Source organism: Pan troglodytes, chromosome 2 (assembly GCF_028858775.2).
Source record: "Pan troglodytes isolate AG18354 chromosome 2, NHGRI_mPanTro3-v2.0_pri, whole genome shotgun sequence".
Lineage (NCBI taxonomy): Eukaryota > Metazoa > Chordata > Mammalia > Primates > Hominidae > Pan > Pan troglodytes.
In genome coordinates, this window is record NC_086015.1 from 190,023,454 (window position 1) to 190,048,895 (window position 25,442).

General features: G+C 43.0%; 1 protein-coding gene across 2 annotated transcripts; it reads left to right on the plus strand.

Annotated features, from left to right (window-relative positions):
- The first annotated feature begins 3,328 nt into the window (after nucleotides 1–3,328).
- Nucleotides 3,329–19,114, plus strand: ADIPOQ (adiponectin, C1Q and collagen domain containing). 2 transcript variants are annotated; one of them, XM_003310162.5, is made up of 3 exons: nucleotides 3,329–3,362; nucleotides 13,580–13,801; nucleotides 14,713–19,114. In XM_003310162.5, the coding sequence occupies exons 2-3, from the start codon at nucleotides 13,588–13,590 to the stop codon at nucleotides 15,231–15,233; spliced, it is 735 nt and encodes a 244-aa protein (XP_003310210.1). In that variant the 5' UTR covers nucleotides 3,329–3,362; nucleotides 13,580–13,587; the 3' UTR covers nucleotides 15,234–19,114. The 2 variants fall into 2 exon arrangements, with proteins under 2 accessions (XP_003310210.1, XP_063663484.1); XM_063807414.1 differs by lacking the exon at nucleotides 3,329–3,362 and having other exon boundaries at nucleotides 13,325–13,801.
- Nucleotides 19,115–25,442: the final 6,328 nt, after the last annotated feature.

Here is a 25,442-nt window from a genome sequence, read left to right on the forward strand (position 1 = left end):
GTCTCTACTAAAAATAAAAAATTAGCGGGGCGTGGTGGCACATGCCCATAATCCCAGCTACTCGGGAGGCTGAGGCAGGATAATCGCTTGAACCTGAGAGGCAGAGGTTGCGGTGAGCTGAGATCATGCCATAGTACTCCAGCCTGGGAAACAAGAGTGAAACTCCATCTCAAAAAAAAAAAAAAAAAAAAAAAAAAGAAAAAGAAATGTTCTCCTTTCTTGCCATTTCTAGGCGTTTGGGGATGGCATACATTGCTGCAGGGCGTGCTCACTCTACCATCTTGCTCCAATCTTTATTTTTCAAAATACAGTGCTTATGCTTGGTTACTTCAGTTAAGATTATTTTTAAAAATCACAATTAAGCAAAAGTATATGGCCATGCTTAACCATACTTAAGATAAATTAAGTGATTTGGCCTGTTTCAGTATCCCAACTCACATGCTAACAGGGGCTTGACCTGTAGCTACGGTACCCTGGAGGGAATGATTGCATTTATTTGGTTATTTCAGTCTAAGTAGTAATAGTTCTGTCCTGGGAAAAAGACTAGCCTCAAGGCATTTCTGATTGAATGTTTTTCAATTACAGTCTTTAAACCAGTATGCCACAGAACTGCCTCTTTCCACATGACGGCCTTTGTGGTGGGTGGCAGATTGCCCTGAGACCTCGCAAAATGCTAGGCTTTCACAATGTCACTGACTGACAGCCAGGCCCAGCACAGTCTTGGTGTGACTGTGGGGCTGAAGTTATTCCACCTTGTGCAATAGCTAAAGCCTTCTCTAACCAGCTGCATTCTTATAAAGTTAGAAGAAAATACTTTTTTTTTTGAAATGGATTCTCGCTCTGTTGCCCAGGCTGGAGTGCAATGGTGCGATCTCGGCTCACTGCAAACTCCGCCTCCTGGGTTCAAACGATTCTCCTCCCTCAGCCCCCCGAGTAGCTGGGATTACAGGTGCCTGCCACCACGCCCGGCTAACTTTTTTGTATTTTTAGTGGAGACGGGGTTTCACCATCTTGGTCAGGCTGGTCTCAGACTCCTGACCTCAAGTGATCCGCCCGCCTCAGCCTCCCAAAATGCTGAGATTACAGGCATGAGCTACTGTGCCCGGCCAAAGAAAATACTTTTTATGCCAGCCCTGAAACTACCCTGAAGCACATACATCAACCTTGAGGCCTCACACTCCATCAAGAGGGGTGAAGGGCATGAGGAATTAGAAAGCATATGGATTTTTAGTTAGACAGATCTGGTTCAAATCCTAGACTTGTGCCTTGAACAAATTATTTACCCTCATTGAACTCTAGATTCATTATTTGTAAAATGAAAGACAATAATAGTTATCTCCAAAGGAAAGTTGAATATGATCATTCATTTATTCATTAATTCAACATTTATTATTGCCTACTTTGTGCCAGGTTCTATTCTAGGAACTAAAGGATACAACTTTGAATAGGCAAAATCTCTGCTCTCCTGAAGTTTACTTTTTTGTTTTGAGACAGAGTTTCACTCTTGTCACCCAGGCTGGAGCGCAATGGTGCTCTCGGCTCACTGCAACCTCCACCTCCTGGGTTCAAGTGATTCTCTTGTCTCAGCCTCCCAAGTAGCTGGGACTACAGACATGTGCCACCACGCCCGGCTATTTCTGCATTTTTAGTAGAGACGGGGTTTCACCATGTTGGCCAGACTGGTCTCAAACTCCTGATCTCAGATGATATGCCTGTCTTGGCCTTCCAAAGTGCTGGGATTACAGGCCTGAGTCACTGCACCTGACCTGAAGTTTATGTTCTAATAAATAGCAACAGACAGTAACATAAACCAAAAATAAATAGGAAAACACCATAACAAAAATCAAACAGTGATATAATTGAGAGTTGCTTCTATTTCTTTTTGTTGTCTTCTTGGTTCAATCAGCCTGCTAAACTATATGGAACCTCATTTTCATGGGCCACTTATTTAAGCTGGGGGACCTTGGAAAGTCTCTCATGTCTCTCATCTCAACGGCCTAATGTGACTTCTCTTGAAATATTTGGACATTAGCAGGAAGCTGAGGCTTTAGATCAGATCTTTACTTTAATGGTGGACTTGACTTTACTGGTAGATTTTTAGGCTCTGTGTGGACTGTGGAGATGATATCTGGGGGGCAGGCAGACACTTGCCCTGCCTCTGTCTGAGAAAATTCTGTTTTGGATGTCTTGTTGACGTTGCTGCTGGCATCCTAAGCCCTTGCTGGGGTCGTAATTTAATTCATCAGAATGTGTGGCTTGCAAGAACCGGCTCAGATCCTGCCCTTCAAAAACAAAACATGAGTGTGCCAAGAAAGTCCAAGGTGTTGAATGTTGCCACTTCAAGCCTAAACTTTCTAGGAACACCTAAGTGGGTGGCAGCTTCCAGTTCTCCAGGCTGCTTCTAGGCCAGAGCTGGGTTCCACAAGAGACAGAATAGGCATATATATGCTTAAGGAACTGGAAAAACAGGCTCTCTCTCTCTCTCTCACAAACACACACACACACACACACACACACACACCAAGGTAGCTGTCAAAATGTTATCCGAAATTTTGGAACCAAAAAATCTTGAAAGATGGTATTCCAATATCACATTTTATGTAAGTTTTCTATTATATTAGATTCAAATTACGATTCGAGGCCACAAGCTTTAAGAATTCAGGGCCTTTATAACTTGCCAAGCCCCACACCACTCCAGGAACCTCCCCACACCCCAGTTCTCAGAATTCATGTGCAAGGTCTTTCCTAAATCCAGGGTCCAGGTCAGAGAGTGGAGGATGTGCTCTATTTCTTACCTGATTGCAGACCCCTCTGACAGTGCTTCCTTCTGAAGCACTCACTGTCTGAACTTACACAGTCTCACACTTAATCATGCACAGTGAGCAAGACTGTGAGGTGATAATTGGCATCCCTGACTTATTAGGGCAAATCTATGGGAGGGGGAGACCTCCTGGACCACTGAGCAATTAATTCGTTTACATTAGGAAGTTTCTCCGTCAGATGCAGGAAAAAAATCTTGTTTTCCTGCTGTGGTTTTGACTTTTGCCCCATCTTCTGTTGCTGTTGTAGGAGGCAAAATAAGGGTCAAGGCCTGGAAACACAAGTGCTTTGACTGAAGCTCCACTTGGCTTCCCAAGCCCAAGCTGGGTTGCACCAGGTTCCCTAGGGTGCAGGCTGTGGGCAACTGCCAGGGACATGTGCCTGCCCACCAGCCTCTGGCCCTCACTGAGTTGGCCAATGGGAAATGACAATTGTGAGGTGGGGACTGCCTGCCCCCATGACTACCAGGCTGTTGAGCCTGGGCCATCTCCTCCTCACTTCAATTCTGACTGCAGTCTGTGGTTCTGATTCCATACCAGAGGGTAAGAGCAATTCTGTGAAGTTCCCGGCTGGGTGGGGGGTGCATGCATAGCCTCTGGCTGGGATCACCCAGGCTCTCCCATCCGTAGTAGTGTGGGAGTGGATACAGGTGGATACTCTGGTCAGAGCAGCACTGGTGGAGGCAGATATGCACTGGGCTTCTTCCTCAGTTCTCCCACAGCCCCAAGAGAGAAAGGGTTATTTCAGACATTCCTTCTAAGATGCATGGAACTATTCTGAATTTTGCCCAGTTCGCTCTGTAGCAGGATACCTATTGAGAAAAAGTTAGGGTCAGTAAGGTGGAAGGGTCTGTCCACAGATGAAGTCCAATTCGATTAAGGGGGATAAGGGAATACATTGCCTCTTAGCTTGACCAGGTAGGGCGAAGGAAGAAGCATATATGAAGGCAGCTTCAGAAAAGTCAACCTGAGCACTGACTTCAGACTGGAATTAGGAATCCAGCTCTGCCACTTTATTCTATTCAGCAAATATTTACTGAGCAAATTCTATGGGCTAGACAGTGGGTTGGGTTCACAAGATACAATGAGTGTGACATGGTTGTTGTCCATGGATGTGGGGATATATGTAGGTATAGGGATATCTTACAAGGTAATCAAGAGGTTCTAATGAGGCCAGCCATGGTGGCTCACACCTGTAATCCCAGCATTTTGGGAGACCGAGGCGGGCGGATCACCTGAGGTCAGGAGTTCCAGACTAGCCTGACCAACATGGTGAAACCCCGCCTCTATCAAAAATACAAAAATTAGTCGGGCATGATGGCAGGTGCCTGTAATCCCAGCTTCTCGGGAGGCTGAGGCAGGAGAATTGTCTGAACCTGGGAGGCGGAGGTTGCAGTGAGCCGAGATTGTTGCCACTGCGTTCCAGCCTGGGTGACAGAGCGAGACTTTGTGTCAAAAAAAAAAAAAAAGAAAAAAAAGAGGCTCTAATGAGATAAAATGAGAAGAGCCTGGCATATAGTGGGAACTTAGGAAAAATTGTAATTAAAAAAAAAACTTTTTCTGACAGAAGAAACTGTATATCCTGGTTTTTCTGAAGCCTAATCCTGCTCGCCCCAGTGAGTGCTGTTTCTGAGGCATCCTGGTTGTTTTGAGCTGTGGATGCTGAAGGTTAGAGTGGGAGGGATTTTAGAGGTTAGGTCTGCCCCTCTTGTGTTAGAGGACATGGATCCCTGGTCTGGAGAGGTTCTGGTTTTTGGATCAAGCCTCACAAGGGGTGGCACCAACTCACTCCTAGGGACTCCGCTAGAAGGAAGGCCAGCTCTGCCTAATTCGGTTGGGGAGATGGGGGTCCCTTTATGCTAGCAGAATATGTCCGAAGGAGCATGATGGTGTCAGCTTTGTTCATGAAGGCCAGTGGTACACAGGGAGCCCGGCAGCTTCCTCAGCAGTCCCTGCTGACACTCTTCCTTAAGTCTTGAGGAGTCTTTTTTTGGCACGATCTCAGCTCACTGCAACCTCCGCCTCCCAGGTTCAAGCGATTCTCCTGCCTCAGTCTCCCAAGTAGCTGAGACTACAGGCATGCGCCACCACGCCCAGCTAATTTTTATATTTTTAGTAGAGATGGGGTTCACCATATTGGCCGGGATGGTCTCGATCTCTTGACCTCCTGTTCCACCTGCCTCGGCCTCCCAAAGTGCTGGTATTACAGGTGTGAGCCACTGTGCCTGGCCGAGGAGTCTTAAGCTGAGATCACAGCATTGCACTCCAGCCTGGGCAAAAAGAGCAAAACTCCATCTCAAAAAAAAAAAAAAAAAAAATAGACACAAGAGTGGCTCCTTGTCTTTTTTTGGGACAGGGTCTCACTCTGTCACCCAGGCTGGAGTGCAGTGGTGCAATCACAGCTCACTGCAGCCTCGATTTCCCAGGCTCAAGTGACCCTCCCATCTTAGCCTCCTGAGTAGCTGGGACTACAGGTGTGTGCAACCATGTCTGGCTAATTTTTAAAAATTTTTTGTAGAGATGAGGTCTCACTATGTTGGCTGGGGGGCCTCAAACTCCTGGGCTCAGCAGTCCTCCCACCTCAGCCTCCCAAAAGGCTGGGATTATATCCTTGCTCTTTTTAAGGTGGCTGTAGGGACAAACTTTCCACCTACTCCTTGTCAAGCCAATGGAGGTCCCAGACATACGGCTAAAGTCAAGAGGTGATGTCTTTTGGAGAGATATTTTCAATCAGGAATTTCAATCAGAAATTCAATCATGTGGAGAGAGACTTATCCTAAAAATGTGGTGGTGCGTGGGATGCTCTGTTTTATTAGTTCCTTGAGAGTATGTGTGTGTGTGTGTGTGTGCGCGCACACACACTCATTTGGATGGGTGTGTATGTGTGTGGGGGGGTGGTGCATATGTATGTGGAGGTGTGGATGTGGTGTGTGGGTGTGCACGTGCATAGGTGGAGGTGTGTGTATGGGTGCGGGTATGTGTGTGTGTTGGGCATGGAGATATTGACAGCTCTCCCAGGGCTGAGTGAAGGCTTTCAGGCAAAGCTCCTGGGAGCTAGGCAAAGCTGAGTTGATTCCTGGTTATGCCATTTATTATTGGGTTGCACCATGTGAAACTGCCAATATTCTACATTTTGACTTTTATTTATTTTTATTTTTATTTTTTTTGAGACAGAGTTTCACACTTGTCACCTAGGCTGGAGTGCAGTGGCGCGATCTCAGCTCACTGCAACCTCTGCCTCATGGATTCAAGTGATTCTCCTGCCTCAGCCTCCCAAGTAGCTGGAATTACAAGCACCCGCTACCACGCCTGACTAATTTTTGTATTTTTGGTAGAGACGGGATTTCACCATGTTGTCCAGGCTGGTCTGAAACTCCTGACATCAGGTAATCCACCCACCTCAGCCTCCCAAAGTGCTGGGATTACAGGCATGAGCCACTGCGCCCGGCCCATTTTGACTTTTAAAAATGGGAGTTTGATATAATTCAATCCAGTGGTTGAATTAGCTAGCATCTTTCCCTCTCCAAGTCTCAGGTTCTCCTACACGTTAGAGTCAAAAGCAGGGCTATGGGAAGATTAAGTAAAATAAATTTTGAAAATGCCTTATGAAAATTACACTCCAAAGAACTCGCGCCAGTGTCAGTGTTCTCATGTTCCTCATCTCACGTGATCACATTTCGCGGACTAGGAAGCTGAGTCTGAGAAGCTCCGTGTAGTGCTTTTTCGGAGGCACCGTGATGTGATGGAAGGCTCACTGGTTAGGAAGTCAGAACAGAGTCTCTGAGGGATCATTTCCTTAATCTGTCAGTTTCCTTATCTCTGAAGTTGGGCTCATTTCCGTCCTTCATGGAGTTATTGTAAAGATGAAGATAAATAACGTGTAAAATCTAGCATGGGAACTGGCTTCTATAAGGTTCTAATAAGTACATTCCTACTCCTTCCCCTCAGCCTTCCCATTTGTAAAAGCAAGGCAGGGGTGAGGTGATTTCTGGGGCTCCTTTTGGCTCTGACATTTGAGGATTTTGTATACTTTTTTTTTTTTTTTTTTTTTGAGACAGAGTCTTGCTCTGTTGCCCAGGTTGGAGGGCAGCTCAATGCAAATTCCGCCTCCCAGGCTCAAGCAATTCTTATGTCTCAGCCTCCTGAGTACCTGGGATTACAGGCAGGTGCCACCATCCCCAGCTAATTTTTTTGTATTTTCAGTAGAGACGGGGTTTTGCCATATTGGCCAGGCTGGTCTTGAACTCCTGACTTCATGTGACCCACCCATCTCAGCCTCCCAAAGTGCTGAGATGACAGGTGTGAGCTACCGTGCCTGGCCAATTTTGTGTGCTTTAATGCCCTTTTCTGCTGGAAGAGTTGGCACCAGGTTTGGTGATCTCTTTCCCCCACACAGCTCTGCCTCCTGCCAGTCCCAGAGGGGACCCTGTCCTTACATTTCACAGGATTCTGCTGTTGCAACTGAAATTCCAGTAGGTCAAAGTGAAATTTCTCGTACACTTTAACATGAAGATAAATGATCACAGTATGGCCCTTTAGGATCCTGAGAACATCACGGTCATCCCCTGGTATAATTTTAAAAGCAAATGAATCCATGCCTGTGTGAGGTTTGCCAGGAAAGCCAGTGCTGGGATTACAGTGGAAGTCTTTTTATGCTACTTTTTTCTTGTATCCCTCACCCCATGGGGTGGCATATTGAAAGGCAGGATGTGTGACCACGATACTTTTCTCCTCCTGGACTATGTCTAAGAGTCTGTTATTGGGTTCTGAAGATCAGAGTTTAATTTCCGGCTCCTCTCTGTGTAGCTCTGGGATCTTGGAAAGCCACTTAACCTTTCTGAAGTCCCCTTTCCTCATCTCTAAAATGCATACACTCATCACTAACGTTTACTGAGCACTGACATGTGCCAGACACCATTCTAAGCATTTTACATGGACTACACCATTTGATCTTCCAACAAACAGAACACTGAAATGCATTACAGGTCAGAACAAATGATTTGTGCCTAAGCACCAAGACCATAGAGCCCGTGCTCCCTATTCTACCCTATCCTGTCTCTCAAAATGATTGTGAGAATCGAATGAGACACTAGGTGAGAAAAGGGTTTTATAAATAGCATTTAAAAAAATTTTTTAAAGTCCACAAAATTTTTAGTTTTAATACAGATAAAATAGATCCCTTTGTTTTATAAAAAGTAACAAAATTTGTTATACAACAACTATGTTATTTATTAATTTTGCCTTTTTGTATGCTGCCAGGAAAGAAATATTAAGAAATCTTAAATTGATTATGGTGAATCAGAAGGTCTGCCTGGACTTTTTATTGCTCTAACTGTACAGCTGATATACTACCTCAATTTTTTTTATGACACTTCAAGGGTGCGCTTAGCTTCATCACTCCTTCATTGCCAAAAGCTTTGTGACCAAAAACAATTAAGCAGATTCCTGAGTCACTAAATGACACATAACCAGAGTTGAGACTTAGGAACTTTTAGTGCCATGCTAAGCCCACAGGGACACAACAAATAGCATTTTACAAAGGCAAAGAATTGTGACACTTGAGATTTAGCTTGTTGATCCATGTAAAAGTTTTCTTTTTAGGCATAATTGAGTTTTAGATCATAGTACTCACTATTACTTAGTAATAATTTTTTTCTGATAGAAATACAGTGTAACAGGCCGGGCACAGTGGCTCATGCCTGTAATCCCAGCACTTTGGGAGGCCGAGGCGGGCGGATCACTTGAGGTCAGGAGTTTGAGACCAGCCCGGCCAACATAGTGAAATCCCATCTCTACTAAAAATACAAAAAATTAGCCAGGTGTGGTTGTGGATGCCTGTGATCCCAGCTACTTGGGAGGGTGAGGCAGGAGCATCAGTTGAACCCAGGAGGCGGAGGTTGCAGTGAGCCAAGATGGTGCCACTGCCCTCCAGCCTGGGCCACAAAGCAAGACTCCACTTCAGAAACAAAAAAAAAAGAGAGAGAGAGAAAAGAAGGAAGGAAGGAAGGAAAGAAGGAAGGAAGGAAGGAAGGAAGGGTAACAAGCAAAGTGTAACAATGGCAATATCTAAAAAAATAGGTATTTTTATATGTTTGTCGTTTTATATATATGACCCCCACTTTAGAGATGAGGAAACTGAGAGATTAAGGAAACGATCCCTGAGAGACTCTGTTCTGACTTTCAAATCGGTGAGCTTTCCATCGCATCACGGTGCCTCCGAAAGCATGACACGGAGCTTCTCAGACTCAGCTTCCTAATCGGCTAAACGGGATTATGTGAGATGAGGAACATGAGAACGCTGACATGGGTGAGGGTTCCTTGGAGTATCATTTTCATGTGGCATTTTCAAAACTTATTTTACCTAATCTTCCCAAAGCCCTGCTTTTGACTCTAATGTGTCTCCTGAGACTTGGAGAGCGCAAGATGCTAGCGACAGAGCAAGACTTCATCTCCAGATAAATAAATAAGTAAAATAAAAAAGAACACAAATAATTTTGAAAATTTTTTTTGAAAATTAGGCACGTTTGCACTGACCTTCAATTGTTATTAATTGCTGGTTTCCCACCCAGAATTAAGTTGGAATGCAACTTTCTTTTACAATCAGAGTCCGTTCTGGGTCTTGGAAACTTCTGAGGCTCCTGTGCTCATCCCACTCTTGTATTTTCGGCACCTCTACCCCGTGCCACTGTCATGGAACCCAGGCTGATCGCACCTATTAGTGGAGAAATCTGTCCATAATACTGAAGTTTGGGGACAAACAGTGTTCCCTTAGGGTAGGAGAAAGAGATCTTTATTTTTAACAAAGGGGGAGGAGCCAGAAAACTCCAGAGACCCCTGAGTTTGCCCTCTCTCCAAGGTTTGGGGTAAGCCCCCCGTCACCCTTTATCTCTGGGGCCTTCACATATTCTGGATTCTCTCCTCCTGTTTCCCAGCAGAAAAGGATGGAGCCTCACAGATTCTTCCCATTTCTGGAGAAAAACATGCATGGAGCTCAAAGTTCTTCTCAGGAGTTTTATTGTCAAAGCCATAATAAGAAAGGGCGGAGGTGACAAGCAGTGAGGAAGTTTAAAGATGCAAGAAATCTGTAAAGTCTCAGAACAAGAATTCTCCTAAAATGCAAAAGGGGCTTTGCTGGTCTCCCCTTGGCTTCTCATGTAGCTCACCGCTTTTTTCTTATCTTGAGACTAGTCAAACCTAAGCTGTTTCTCATTTTATTTCCAGCAGCTATTGAGAACACGCTCCTGAATTCTTCAAATTCAGTAGAGGGCGACAAATGTACATATAAATGATGGTAGTGGGTCTTAAATAAAGACTCATGACACCTAAAGGGGCAGCACCTGAGTCTAATTGCACCTGTTTCTGTTGCTGTTTCTGTCTCTCTTCTCTCTGTCTGCCATTTCATTCTCAATGGTTACTTTACTTATAAGATCATATTAGAACCTGATATTTGATAAATGATGCATCAGATCTATAGTGAGAGAAAAAATTAATGCAATTAAAGGTGTTGTAACAGCTAGTCTTCAAGTGGGGAGAAATCATTTGAGTACCTTAGGTCATAGCTTACATCAAAACAAAAAATCAGAGCTACATTAAAAAGTGAAATTTTAACTATATCAAACAATAGAAAAAAAACAGAAGAAAATTGAATACTTACTAAATCTTAGCATGAATAAGAACTGTTTAACACTTAGAGGCAAGGACTGGGCGTGGTGGCTCATGCTTTTAATCCCAGGACTTTGGGAGCCCAAGGCGGGCGGATCACCTGAGGTCAGGAGTTTGAGACTAGCCTGGCCAACATGGTGAAACCCCGTCTCTACTAAAAAATGCAAAAATTAGCTGCGTGTGGTGGTGCATGCCTGTAATCTCAGCTACTTGGGAGGCTAAGGCATGAGAAATGCTTGAGCCTGGGAGGTGGAGGCTGTAGTGAGCCGAGATTGTGCCACTGCACTACAGCCTGGGTGACAGAGTGAAATCCTCTCTCTCAAAGAAAAAAAAAAAAAAAAAGCAAACTAGAGCAGTGAGGTACCATTATTTCTTTTGCTCACTAAACTGACAACACACAAATGTTTTTTATAATACCCAAAGCTGATGAGGGTAGTTAAGGTATGCCCTTTTATACACACACTAATGTACTACTGGTTGGCAGTATAACATATGCTGCCATGTGGGGATATGTATCAGGAGACTTAAAAATGTGCATACCTTTTGGTCCAGTAATTTACTTCTGGGAATCTGTCATAACAGAATAATAATCTTGGGGAAAGCTACATGCCTAAGGATATTTAAAATATTATTTAAAAATCAAAGTATAGTTTCTTACAGAATATAAAATAATATTTTAAAATGAAAATATGCTAAAAGTTTGATGAAATATAAATGGTCAAATATATATTGATTATATCCACTTACTAGACTAGCACTCACTCTGAGACGTTAAAAATTGTCATTATAAAAACCAGAAAATGCCAAAGACAAAGTAGAGGAATAAAGTTTTACATAAAGTATGATTCCACTATGTTTAAAAATAAACAGAGACATTCTTGGAGTTGAGTATTGTTTTCTTTTCTGTCATGTCCAAAGAACTATATAACTATTATTTTTAATGAACTATATATGTAATATATACATATAGTTTATATGTATATACAAAGTTTATCTCATATATATGATAAAGACGAAAGATGAGTTGGTTGTGTCACGTGAAGAGGGTAGTATAGAACCCCAGGTAATGGGGCATAGGAGTGGGATTCCAGATACCAGGCCCATGTTTTTGGGGTGAGATTGCCAATCACGGTCTTTCTTCCATCCCTCACAGAGGAGTGGGTTTGTCTTCAACAAACCTTCAGTTGTCCTGAAGACAAACCTAATTCTGGAGACTTCATATAATCTAGAAGAGACAAGCAAACTGATGAAAAATAGTGAATTTTTAAGGTAAAATATAGTACATGGACTACACTTTGTTTAGAATCAGATTCTTGGGATTAACCACATTAACCCACAGAGGGTCTTAGTGATGCCTCTAATCCAGGATCCTAGGACCTATTTCTCTCTGTGAGATGCTTTCTCCCAACTCCTTGGTGAGAGTGGGAGACTAAGACCTCAGCAATCTGACGTGGGGGACTAAGATCCCCCTAAGATCAGAGGCAGAATCTGAGAGGGGATAAAAGTCCCTATACCTGTATTGGGCCCTTTTCTGGGAGGGGAATATCAAAGAATGATTTTGAGACAGGGAGGCTTTTGACTACCTGTGCCACTTGAGCTCTTTGCTGGGGCTCCAGAATACATATTTCAAATACATTCCCCCTCCCTCCTTCCTTCCCTCTTCCACTCTTCCTTTTTATCTTCCTTTCTTCTTTTCCTTCCTCCTTCCCTTCCTTTCTCTGGCTCTCTCATGATTTCTTTTCCTCATTATAAAAGTACTTATTTAGTCCCTACTCTGCTATTAGTGTGTTAGTCTTTGTCCCCTGGTACTTGCGTTTAATGGAGAAATGGGTGAGCAAAACAGAAATTACAGCAGAGTGCAATAATAGAGCTAAGCCAGGTGTATAAATCCATTCTCACACTGCTGTAAAAAACTACTTGAGACTGGGTAATTTATAAAGAAAAGAGGTTTAATTGACTCACAGTTCCACAGGCTGTACAGGAAGCATGGCTGGGGAGGCCTCAGAAAACTTACAATCATGGTGGAAGAAAGAGCGAAGGGGAAGCAAGCACATCACACAGCAGCAGGAGAGAGAGAGAGAAAGAGAGAGAGAGAGAATATAGGGGAAGTGCTACACACTTTCAACCAGATCTTGTGAGAATTCACCTACTATCATGAGAACAGCAAGGGGTAAGTCTACCTCCATGATTCAGTCACCTCCCACCAGGCCCCTTCTCCAACACATGTCGACGTGCTATTTGGGTGGGGACACAGACCCAAACCATATTACCAGGGCACTGGAGAAACACAGAGGGGAAAGAACCAGCCAAGGAGTGAGATGGAGAACAAGGAGGACTTCTTGAAAGAGATGACATCCAAACTGGGTGCTGAAAGCTGAATAGAGATTAGACAGGGGAGGAGGGGCAGCTAAAGATGGTCCAGGCAAACAAAGGGCCAGGGGATATGTTCATGGGATGATGTGTCTCTCGTTGTCTGCTTAACACAAGGTGAGTCTCTCCCTCCCTCTCTCTCTCTTTTTCTCTGTGTGTGTGTGTGTGTGTGTGCATGTGTGCAAATGTAATATACCAAATAGTCAAACATGTGCCCCAGGAGAGGGGTAGAGGAAGAAAGAGAATGAGAGAGTAAGAAGGAGGAATAGACACAGAAAATGAGAGAAAAGGGGGGAAAGAAGAAGAAGAAAGGAGCCAGAGGAGAGAAGCTGGTTAGCATTGAATGGAGCAATCTGTGTCATCGTACTTGGGAAACCCAAGGATGGATTCTTGGCACGTCGACTCTTGGAGCTTTCCCTGTGCTTGGTCCTGTGCTCAGATATGGGAAAATTAGAGGAGTGTCATCTGTGCAATCACTGAATTCATAATCTTGGTGAGGAAAGGAGACTACACACAGGGAATAATGCTAAGTATTACAAATTTCAGGGCAGAAAGAGATCAAGGTGGGCTGCAATATTCAGAAAAGTCTTCCTGGAAGAGTTGAATACTGAGAAAGCAGCTCCTAGAAGTAGACTCTGCTGAGATGGATGGAGTCCTTTGTAGGTCCCAACTGGGTGTGTGTGTGGGGTCTGTCTCTCCATGGCTGACAGTGCACATGTGGATTCCAGGGCTCAGGATGCTGTTGCTGGGAGCTGTTCTACTGCTATTAGCTCTGCCCGGTCATGACCAGGAAACCACGACTCAAGGGCCCGGAGTCCTGCTTCCCCTGCCCAAGGGGGCCTGCACAGGTTGGATGGCGGGCATCCCAGGGCATCCGGGCCATAATGGGGCCCCAGGCCGTGATGGCAGAGATGGCACCCCTGGTGAGAAGGGTGAGAAAGGAGATCCAGGTAAGAATGTTTCTGGCCTCTTTCATCACAGACCTCCTACACTGATATAAACTATATGAAGGCATTCATGATTAACTAAGGCCTAGACACAGGGAGAAAGCAAAGCTTTTTTATGTTAACCATAAGCAACCTGAAGTGATTTGGGGTTGGCCTTCCAAGGATGAGAGTAGATGGTGCCTCTGTAACCAAGACTTTGGCTTTGCTGCATCTGCAGCTTCTTTTCCATCCCCTTTCCCATCTTCACCCTCATCCCTATTCCCAGTACATTCATATTCTGATTCCTCTTTCTGTCTGCTTAACTTCCATTTCATCCAGTGGCATTCAACCACATTTACTGCACACCCCCTGAAGGGCTCAGTCCTGCCTTTGGGGAACTTTTGATCTAGGTAAGATGTCTAATGTGCAAGGCTCTGTTGGTGGTTACTACAAGAAAGTCTACTCTAAAAATGTCAAACTGAATGTGAACAAGTATTCAAAGTATGGAGCATAGAGAAAATATACTCACCGTGGACCTGATGAAGAATGAAGGCTTCAAGGAGGAGGCAGAGCTTCAGCTAGGCCTTGAATGATGGGTAGGCAGAATAGAGGAGGAGAGACATCTTAGATGGAGGGGGTAGAATTGCAAAACCAGGGTTGATGGTGCCAGCACATAAAGGGCTGGCAGGGTGGAGGGTCTATGATAGAGACCTATAGGAGATAAAGATGGAGTTGAAATTATTGGAACCTCCGTGTCTGTGGGAGATACAGAAGGAGGAGGTAACACCTCTCTCCTTTTGGGAGCTCTTATTGGTTTCTTGATCTATAAGTCAAGAAGGTTGTGAGTGGGAGCCACAGGGATGGTAATTTAGGCTGTAACCAACCTAGGCAGGAGTTCTGTTCTTTGTAGTCACTGAGGTCTTCTCATTCCTTAGGTCTTATTGGTCCTAAGGGAGACATCGGTGAAACCGGAGTACCCGGGGCTGAAGGTCCCCGAGGCTTTCCGGGAATCCAAGGCAGGAAAGGAGAACCTGGAGAAGGTGCCTATGTATACCGCTCAGCATTCAGTGTGGGATTGGAGACTTACATTACTGTCCCCAACATGCCCATTCGCTTTACCAAGATCTTCTACAATCAGCAAAACCACTATGATGGCTCCACTGGTAAATTCCACTGCAACATTCCTGGGCTGTACTACTTTGCCTACCACATCACAGTCTATATGAAGGATGTGAAGGTCAGCCTCTTCAAGAAGGACAAGGCTATGCTCTTCACCTATGATCAGTACCAGGAAAATAATGTGGACCAGGCCTCCGGCTCTGTGCTCCTGCATCTGGAGGTGGGCGACCAAGTCTGGCTCCAGGTGTACGGGGAAGGAGAGCGTAATGGACTCTATGCTGATAATGACAATGACTCCACCTTCACAGGCTTTCTTCTCTACCATGACACCAACTGATCACCACTAACTCAGAGCCTCCTCCAGGCCAAACAGCCCCAAAGGCAATTAAAGGCTTTCAGTACAGTTAGGAAGTTGATTATTACTTAGTTGGAGGCCTTTAGATATTATTCATTCATTTACTCATTCATTTATTCATTCATTCATCAAGTAACTTTAAAAAAATCATATGCTATGTTCCCAGTCCTGGGGAGCTTCACAAACATGACCAGATAACTGACTAGAAAGAAGTAGTTGACAGTGCTATTTTGTGCCCACTGCCTCTCCTGATGCTCATATCAATCCTATAAGGCACAGGGAACAAGCATTCTCCTGTTTTTACAGATTGTATCCTGAGGCTGAGAGAGTTAAGTGAATGTCTAAGGTCACACAAGTATTAAGTGACAGTGCTAGAAATCAAACCCAGAGCTGCGGACTTTGTTCACTAGACTGTGCCCTTTTATAGAAGTACATGTTCTCTTTGGAGTGTTGGTAGGTGTCTGTTGCCCACCTCACCTGAGAGCCATTGAATTTGCCTTCCTCATGAATTAAAACCTCCCCCAAGCAGAGCTTCCTCAGAGAAAGTGGTTCTATGATGAAGTCCTGTCTTGGAAGGACTACTACTCAATGGCCCCTGCACTACTCTACTTCCTCTTACCTATGTCCCTTCTCATGCTCTTCCCTCCAACTGGGAAAGCCAACCCCATCTCTAAGTGCTGAACTCTTCCCTGTTCCTCAAGGCCACCTGGCCAGGAGCTTCTCTGATGTGATATCCACTTTTTTTTTTTTTGAGATGGAGTCTCACTCTGTCACCCAGGCTGGAGTACAGTGACACGACTTCGGCTCACTGCAGCCTCCTTCTCCTGGGTCCAAGCAATTATTGTGCCTCAGCCTCCTGAGTAGCTGAGACTTCAGGTGCATTCCACCACACATGGCTAATTTTTGTATTTTTAGTAGAAATGGGGTTTCGTCATGTTGGCCAGGCTGGTCTCGAACTCCTGGCCTAGGTGATCCACCCGCCTCGACCTCCCAAAGTGCTGGGATTACAGGCGTGAGCCACCATGCCCAGTCGATATCTCACTTTTTATTTTGCCATGGATGAGAGTCCTGGGTGTGATGAACACCTCCCACCAGGCTAGAGGCAACTGCCCAGGAAGGACTGTGCTTCCATCACCTCTGAATCCCTTGCAGATCCTTGATAAATGCCTCATGAAGACCAATCTCTTGAATCCCATATCTACCCAGAATTAACTCCATTCCAGTCTCTGCATGTAATCAGTTTTATCCGCAGAAACATTTTCATTTTAGGAAATCTCTGGTTTTAACTATCAATCCTTGTTCAGCTGGACAATATGAATCTTTTCCACTGAAGTTAGGGATGACTGTGATTTTCAGAACACGTCAAGAATTTTTCATCAAGAAGGCAGCTTGAGCCCGAAATGCAAAACCCATGGAGGAATTCTGAAGCCATTGTCTCCTTGAGTACCAACAGGGTCAGGGAAGACTGGGCCTCCTGAATTTATTATTGTTCTTTAAGAATTACAGGTTGAGGTAGTTGATGGTGGTAAACATTCTCTCAGGAGACAATAACTCCAGTGATGTTTTTCAAAGATTTTAGCAAAAACAGAGTAAATAGCATTCTCTATCAATATATAAATTTAAAAAACTATTTTTTTGCTTACAGTTTTAAATTCTGAATAATTCTCTCTTATATGTGTATTGCTAATCATTAAGGTATTATTTTTTCCACATATAAAGCTTTGTCTTTTTTTTGTTGTTGTTGTTGTTGTTTTTAAGATGGAGTTTCCCTCTGTTGCCAGGCTAGAGTGCAGTGGCATGATCTTGGCTTACTGCAACCTTTGCCTCCCAGGTTCAAGCGATTCTTCTGCCTCAGCCTCCCGAGTAGCTGGGACCACAGGTGCCCACCACCATGCCAGGCTAATTTTTGTATTTTTAGTAAAGACAGGGTTTCACCATATTGGCCAGGCTGGTCTCGAACTCCTGACCTTGTGATCTGCGCGCCTCCACTTTTGTTGTTATTTTTTGAGAAAGATAGATATGAGGTTTAGAGAGGGATGAAGAGGTGAGAGTAAGCCTTGTGTTAGTCAGAACTCTGTGTTGTGAATGTCATTCACAACAGAAAACCCAAAATATTATGCAAACTACTGTAAGCAAGAAAAATAAAGGAAAAATGGAAACATTTATTCCTTTGCATAATAGAAATTACCTGAGTTGTTCTGTCTTTAGATAAGGTTTGAACCAAAGCTCAAAACAATCAAGACCCTTTTCTGTATGTCCTTCTTTTCAAGCCTTCCGCAGCGTAGGCTTTACCCTCAGGTGCTACACAGTATAGTTCTAGGGTTTCCCTCCTGATATCAAAAAGACTGTGGCCTGCCCAGCTCTCGTATCCCCATGCCACACCATCTGGCTAAATGGACATCATGTTTTCTGGTGATGCCCAAAGAGGAGAGAGGAAGCTCTCTTTCCCAGATGCCCCAGCAAGTGTAACCTTGCATCTCATTGCTCTGGCTGAGTTGTGTGCCTGTTTCTGACCAATCACTGAGTCAGGAGGATGAAATATTCATATTGACTTAATTGCAGCTTAAGTTAGGGGTATGTAGAGGTATTTTCCCTAAAGCAAAATTGGGACACTGTTATCAGAAATAGGAGAGTGGATGATAGATGCAAAATAATACCTGTCCACAACAAACTCTTAATGCTGCGTTTGAGCTTTCTTGAGTTTCCCAGAGAGACATAGCTGGAAAATTCCTATTGATTTTCTCTAAAATTTCAACAAGTAGCTAAAGTCTGGCCATGCTCACAGTCTCACATCTGATTGGGGTGGGCTCCTCACAGAACACGCTTTCACAGTTATCCTAAACTCTCTGGGGCAGGGTTATTCCTTTGTGGAACCAGAGGCACAGAGAGAGTCAACTGAGGCCAAAAGAAGCCTGAGAGAAACTGAGGTCAAGATTTCAGGATTAATGGTCCTGTGATGCTTTGAAGTACAATTGTGGATTTGTCCAGTTCTCTTTAGTTCTGTCAGCTTTTGCTTCATATATTTTAGCGCTCTATTATTAGATATATATACATTTAGCATTATGTCTTCTTGGTGCATTTACTCTCTTATCATTATGTAATGTCCTTCTTTATCTGTGATAATTTTCTGTGTTCTGAAGTCTACTTTGTCTAAAAATAACATAGGCACTCAACTTCCTTTTCTTTCTTCCTTCCTTTCTTTCTTTCTTCCTTTCTTTCTCTCTCTCTCTTTCCTTCCTTCCTCTCTTTACTTTCTCTTTCTTTCTTTCTTTCTTTCTTTTTCTTTCTTTCTTTCTTTCTCTCTGTCTCTCTCTCTCTCTTTCTTTCTTTCTCTCTCTCTCTCTTTCTTTCTCTCTCTCTCTCTTTCTTTCTTTCTCTCTCTCTCTCTTTCTTTTTTTTGACAGAGTCTTGTTCTGTGGCCCAGGCTGGAGTTCAGTGGTGTGATCTTGGCTCACTGCTACCTCTACCATGAGCAATTCTCCTGCCTCAGCCTCCCAAGTAGCTGGAACTACAGGCGCATGCCACTGCGCCCGGCTAATTTTTATATTTTTCGTAGAGACGGGGTTCCACCATATTCGTCAGGTTGGTTTCAAACTCCTGACTTTGTGATCCACCCGCCTCGGCCTCCCAAAGTGCTGGGATTACAGGCATGAGCCATCACGCCTGGTCAACTTTCTTTTGATTAGTGTTTTCATGGTATATCTTTTTCCATCATGTTACTTTAAATATATCTATATTATTGTATTTAAAATGTGTTTCTTACAGACTGCATGTAGTTGGGTATAATTTTTATCCAGTCTAAAAATATCTGTCTTTTAATTGGTGTTTAGACAATTTATATTTAATAAAATTGTTGAATTTAAGATGGATGACTGTTTTATTTGTTTGCTATTCACCATTTCTGTTTTATTCTCTTTCCAGAATTCTTTTGGATTGTTTAAATATTTCATAATATTTTATCTTAATTTATTTATTGGGTTTTTGCCTATATCTCTTTGTGGTATTTTTTAGTGGTTGCTTGAGGGATTACAATGGACTTAACTTTTGACAGTATGCATAGAGTTAATATTTTGCCACTTGCAGTAAACCGTAGAAGGCTTATAATCATATTAGTTCCTCTATCCATTTTCTTTTATGTTGTAGTTGTCATATATATTACATCTATATACACTGAAACATTATAGGCAATGTTATGATTTTTGCATTCGTCAGTCATATATATAGTTTAAAGAATTTAAGAGGAGAAAAATACTTATTCAGATATTCATCATTTCCTTTGTTCTTTATTAATTTCTAATGTTCTATGTTTCTCTCTGGTGTAATTTCTCCTCAACCTGAAAAACTTTATTGAGCATTTACTTTAAAGCAAGTCTGTTGACGATGAATTCTCTTAGTTTTTCTTCATCTGAGAATGCCTTCATCTTTTCTACATTCCTGAAATATATTTTTGCTGGATATAGAATTCTGAGTTGATAGTTCTTTCTTCTAGCATTTTATTTTATTTAGTTTTTTTTTTTCAGTGCATTAAAGATGTTTCTGTCTTCTGGGACCCATGGTGTGTGTGTATATATATATATATATATATATTTTTTTTTCTCTTTATCTCAAAGGCTCTGTGGTTTCAGATGAGAAACCTGCAGTCATAGTTTTCCCTTATGTGTAATTTATCATTTTTTCTTCCAGCTGCTTTCAAGATGCTTTCTTTACCTCTGATTTTCAATAGTTTGATTATGATGTGTCTGGGTGTTTTCAAATTTCACCTATTTTAGGGTTCATTAAACTTCTTGAATCTATAAATATAGGTCTTTCAGCAAATTAGGACATTTTCTGCAGACATTTTTAATTTGTATTTTTGAGATTAGAGTGTTGCTATGTTGCCCAGGCTGGTCTCAAACTTCTGGGCTCAAGTAATCCTCCTGCCTTGGCTTCCCAAAGTGCTGAGATTATAGGTCTGAGCCACTGGAACTGTGAGCCAACAAATTTCTGTTCTTTATAAATTGCCCAGTCTGTGGTATTCTGCTATAGCAGCACAAAATGGGCTAAGATACTGGGCCGACCAGATTCCTCCAGGAATACGAATTAGGATGGATGTAAAACATGCAGATTCAGGACTCATGGGTCCTTCTGCCCTGCAGTGTAGAACAAGAAGAGGCCCAGCTGTGAGAAAGGTAGAGGCTTTGAGAGAAACAGAATTGAAAGTCAAAGAGAGAGAGAGAGATCTTGGATGCTTTCTACTTTTTGGTTCAGTCCTTCCTGAGATTTAACTGTATCCCAACCCACGGGGGCCGTAAGACACCAGTTCCTGTATTTTTATGTCATCTCTCCTTTTAATGTGAGTTAGCTTGAATGTATTTATTTTATGTACATCTAGAAAGTACACAGGGGGCTGAGCGCAGTGGCTCATGCCTGTAATCCCAGCACTATGGGAGACCAAGGTGGGCAGATCACTTGAGGTCAGGAGTTTGAGACCTGCCTGACCAACATGGTGAAACTAAAAATACAAAAATCAGCTGGTTGTGGTGGCGTGTACCTGTAATCCCAGCTACTTGAGAGGCTGAGGCAGGAGAATCACTTGACCTGGGAGACAGAAGTTGCAGTGAGCCAAGATAGTGCCACTGCACTCTGGCCTGGGCAACAGAGAAAGACACTGCCTCAAAAAAATAAGTAAATAAAAATAAAAAGTACACAGGGTTCGAAATTAAACTGTGACTGTGCCCAGGCACCAAGCTCAGGCTCAGTTAGGGAGAAGACTTGGCAACAGGATAATAGAGTCAAGTCATTAGGCACCCATAAGATTAAACCTAAAACCCTAGCTTCACTTACATGTATTTTATTAGCAATTAACCTCCTAGCTTAGAAATCCCTTGTGGACAGAGACTTTGTATTTCATCTTTGAATTCTTTACAAAGATCATTGATTTATTCAGTAAATATTTATTGTCTATTTTATACTGGGTACATCATAATCTTAAAAATAGAAATAATAATATAATTATCATTTTGAAGTAGCTGCTTGAAATACATTATTTTATTTACTCTTTACAACATCCTGTACATTAAATATCATTGACCCCATTGTTAGATAAGAAAACTGAAGCTTAGAGAAGATAATTAACTGGCTCAAAGCTGCAGCTAGTAAATTGTAGAGCAAAGATTCATAGCCAGAGCTGCCTGATACCAAAAGCTATGCTGTTATGAAAAATAAACCCCAATTTCATTGGACTTTTTTTCTTTATAGTTTCAAGACATTGGGGGATAGAGTTATACAACCTGTAGCCTTAATGTTAGCAATCTTGTAAATACCGGTAATGGAAGAACTTGCCTTTGTAAAATGAGTCATTCAATTTGTTATGTGGCAGAAAGTCCGGTTGTTTAAAGAAAATATGATGAAATGTCTCACTCATCTTTCACGTGGGCAAGTTCTGAGGACTGCACTGAGGTTCTTTGTAGTGTGGTGCAAGAAAATAAGGGCCTTCCAAAATAGTTTGTTCATGCCAGCTGAAATAGGTTAAGTCAATGCTCAACCTTTCTTTATTTAAAAAATTCTATAACTTAAGGCCAGGCAAGGTGGCTCATGCCTGTAATCCCAGCACTTTGGGAGGCCGAGGCCAATGGATTACCTGAGATCAGGAGTTTGAGACCAGCCTGGGCAACATGGTGAAATCCCGTCTCTACTGAAAACACAAAAACTAGCCGGGCATGGTGGCTGGCGCCTGTAATCCCAGCTACTCAGGAGGCTGAGGCAGGAGAATCACTGGAACCTGGGAGGCGGAGGTTGCCGTGAGACAAGATAGTGCCATTGTACTCCAGCCTGGGCAACAGAGTGAGACTCCATCTCAAAACAAAACAAAACAAAACAAACAAAAAAAACTATAACTTAAAGATAGAATGTTATTTCCCTGGTATGATAAAGAATAACAAATTGTAAATAATATCCAACATTATAATTAATAGCAAAACACTAAATAAATCCCCATTAAAATTGGTACAAAACAAGGATGCTTGCTTTCACCATTCTAATTTTAACAATGTTCTGGGAAATTCCGTTGATTTGTCCTCTTATCTTTGAACTTCCTCTTGTTTTATTTTATTCATGTTCTTATCACAGTCTTCCAAAAATAGGAAGTCATGGAGAGTTTTGTGGGTTTTTCTAAATTTTGGTGTATATATACATATATATAGCAAATATAGATAATATATGTATAGCAAATATATTTATATATATATATATTACATATATATATATTTCCCAGACTGGGTTCTTGGCATGCTGTTCATTTCTTTTTGTTGTTGCTTTTCTGTAGTATACCTGGCTGATCCAGCTTGCTTGTGTTGAACGTGGGTCTTTCTAGACTTTGTTTGCTCTGATACAGGGAGCATGACTGCCATCTCTGATACTTGCATGTCTCACCTCCCAGCCACAGAGCAAGAGCTGAAATCTCATTTTCTTTCCACTTTTCTGAGACGGAGGGAAGAGAGAATAGAAGCAGACTCTGGGGATTGTGCAGCCTTTGTTGGGTAACCTGGCTTTTACTCTCTCTTCTGAAATGCTGTTAAATGTTTGGTACCGCAAATTAACCCATCTCGTTGGCCATGCATCCTATTCCCATGTTGGAATACCTCTAGGTCCACAGGTTCCTAGTAACCCCTAGGAACCATCAGCTCTTCCACAGAGATCTTGAGATATGCTAGTTTGTACTCTGACAGGAGTCTGTACTCTGACAGGTTTTTTCTAGACTTTTCCTTGGGATACTTACTTACCTGTTGAGTCTTCTTTGCCCCAGGTTGAGGAGAACTCACAGGAATTTGTCCAATCCTCTTCTTTTTAGTATAGTCTTGGTGGGTGGGAGGCTACAGTGATATTAGAAGCCTTGCCATGCTCTGGCAGAATCTTTTGTTTCCTTCCTCAATAGCCATGTTTTGAAGTCTGTGACTTGTCATTACACCCTTTTCTTATATTTTGCTTCTGGTGAATTTTCAGGGGTGTTAATGTTTTTCTTTTTTGATGGTCATTTGAAAGAGCACACAGGTGAGACTGTATAAGAATTTTTAAAAACAGTAATTTAGGTGGGATAGGCAGCTAGCCTTGCTAGGTACTGAAAACATATTACAAAATCATAGCAGTTAAAACAGAGTATCCTGGGTCAGGCGCGGTGGCTCAAGCCAGTAATTTCAGCACTTAGGGAGGCCGAGGTGGGTGGATCACTTGAAGTCAGGAGTTCGAGACCAGCCTGGCCAACATGGTGAAACCCTGTCTCTACTAAAAACACAAAAATTAGCCGGGCTTGGTGGACATGCCTGTAGTCCCAGCTACTCAGGAGGCTGAGGCAGGACAATTGCTTGAACCTGGGAAGTGGAGGCTGCAGTGAGCTGAGAATGTGCTGCTGCACTCCAGCCTGAGCAACAGAGTGAGACTCTATTTCAAACCCCACCGTGCGCCCTCCAAAACAGAGTATCCCTAGCATAAGAATAGACAGACAGGTTAATGAAAGATAAGTGACCAGAATTAGACCCTAAGATATGTGGAACTTTAATATGTGATAAAAGATTTATGCACTTTAGTTATTTAGAAAAAAAGGAACACTCTTGGCCTCTTCCTCATATATACTTGAAAAATATTGCAAATAGATCAAGTAGTTAAATTAAGGGTGAAAAATGAACCCATAAAAAACCACTCTAAAATTATATAAAAATGGCTACTGAGTCTCTAGATCAGAGGGGAGACCTTCTAAGTTTAAAATAAGAGAAGAAGCAAAAGAAGAAACATAAATAGATGTGACGACATAAAACTTTAAATTTCAAGGCTTTATAAAAAATGGCCAAAATTACAAGGCAATCAGCAAACCTGAATGGGGGAGGTACTAAAAATTCCTTGACCAGGGGAGTCCTTTGACACAGGGTTTTGTTTGTTTGTTTTTGTGACGGTGTTAAGGATAAGAAAGGAACAAGACAAGCAAGCAAGGTGAGGCTTGCCCTAGGTCAACCTCTAGTGTTCATGGAGAGGAAGCTGTAAATTGTGAGGACTAGGTTCAGGAGTGGTTGCTAGGGAGGAGGTAGCCTGTGGCTGAGCTGGGAAAAGTTGCAGCAGAACCACTGCCCTTACAAGAGGTAAGTGCAAGTCACTTGGGGTGACCTAAGACGGAACTTCTTTTTTTTTTTTTTTTTTTTTTTTTTTTTTTTTTTTTTGAGGTGGAGTCTTGCTCTGTTGCCCAGGCTCGAGTGCAGTGGCACAATTTCGGCCTCCTGGGTTCACGCCATTCTCCTGCCTCAGCCTCCCGAGTAGCTGGGACTACAGGCGCCCGCCACCACGCCCGGCTAACTTTTTGTGTTTTTAGTAGAGACGGGGTTTCACCGTGTTAGCCAGGATGGTCTCGATCCCCTGACCTCGTGATCCACCCGCCTCGGCCTCCCAAAGTGCTGCGATTACAGGCGTGAGCCACCACGCCTGGCCTAAGACAGAACTTTTGCTTTTCCATTATTCTTTTTTTTTTTTTTTTTTTTGAGATAGAGTTTTGCTCCTGTCGCCCAGGCTGGAGTGCAATGGTGCGATCTCGGTTCACTGCAACCTCTGCCTCCCAGGATCAAGTGAGTCTCCTGCCTCAGCCTCCTGAGTAGCTGGGATTACAGGTACCCACCACCACACCTGGCCAATTTTATATTTTTAGTAGAGACAGGGTTTCTCCAGGTTAGCCAGGCTGGTCTTGAACTCCTGACCTCAGGTGATCCGCCCACCTCAGCCTACCAAAATGCTGGGATTACAGGCATGAGCCACTGCAGGGGCCTGTCCTTTTTTTTTTTGAGATGCAGTCTCGCTCTGTTGCCCAGGCTACAGTGCAGTGGCATGATCTCGGCTCACTGCAACATCCACCTCCTGGGTTCAAGCGCTTTTCCTGCCTCAGCCTCCCAAGTAGCTGGGACTACAGGCATGTGCCACCACGCTCGGCTAATTTTTGTATTTTTAGTAGAGACAGGGTTTCACCGTGCTGGCCAGGCTGGTCTCGAACTCCTGACCTCAGTTGATCCCCCTACTTTGGCCCCCCAAAGTGTTGGGATTACAGGCATGAGCCACCATGCCCGGTCCCATTATTCTTCTTAGACAGAACAGATCCTTTCAAAGGAATGGTAAACTTGGGTTACACAATATATTTGTTAAAAAATTGGAATCTCATGCCTGTAATCCCAGCGCTTTGGG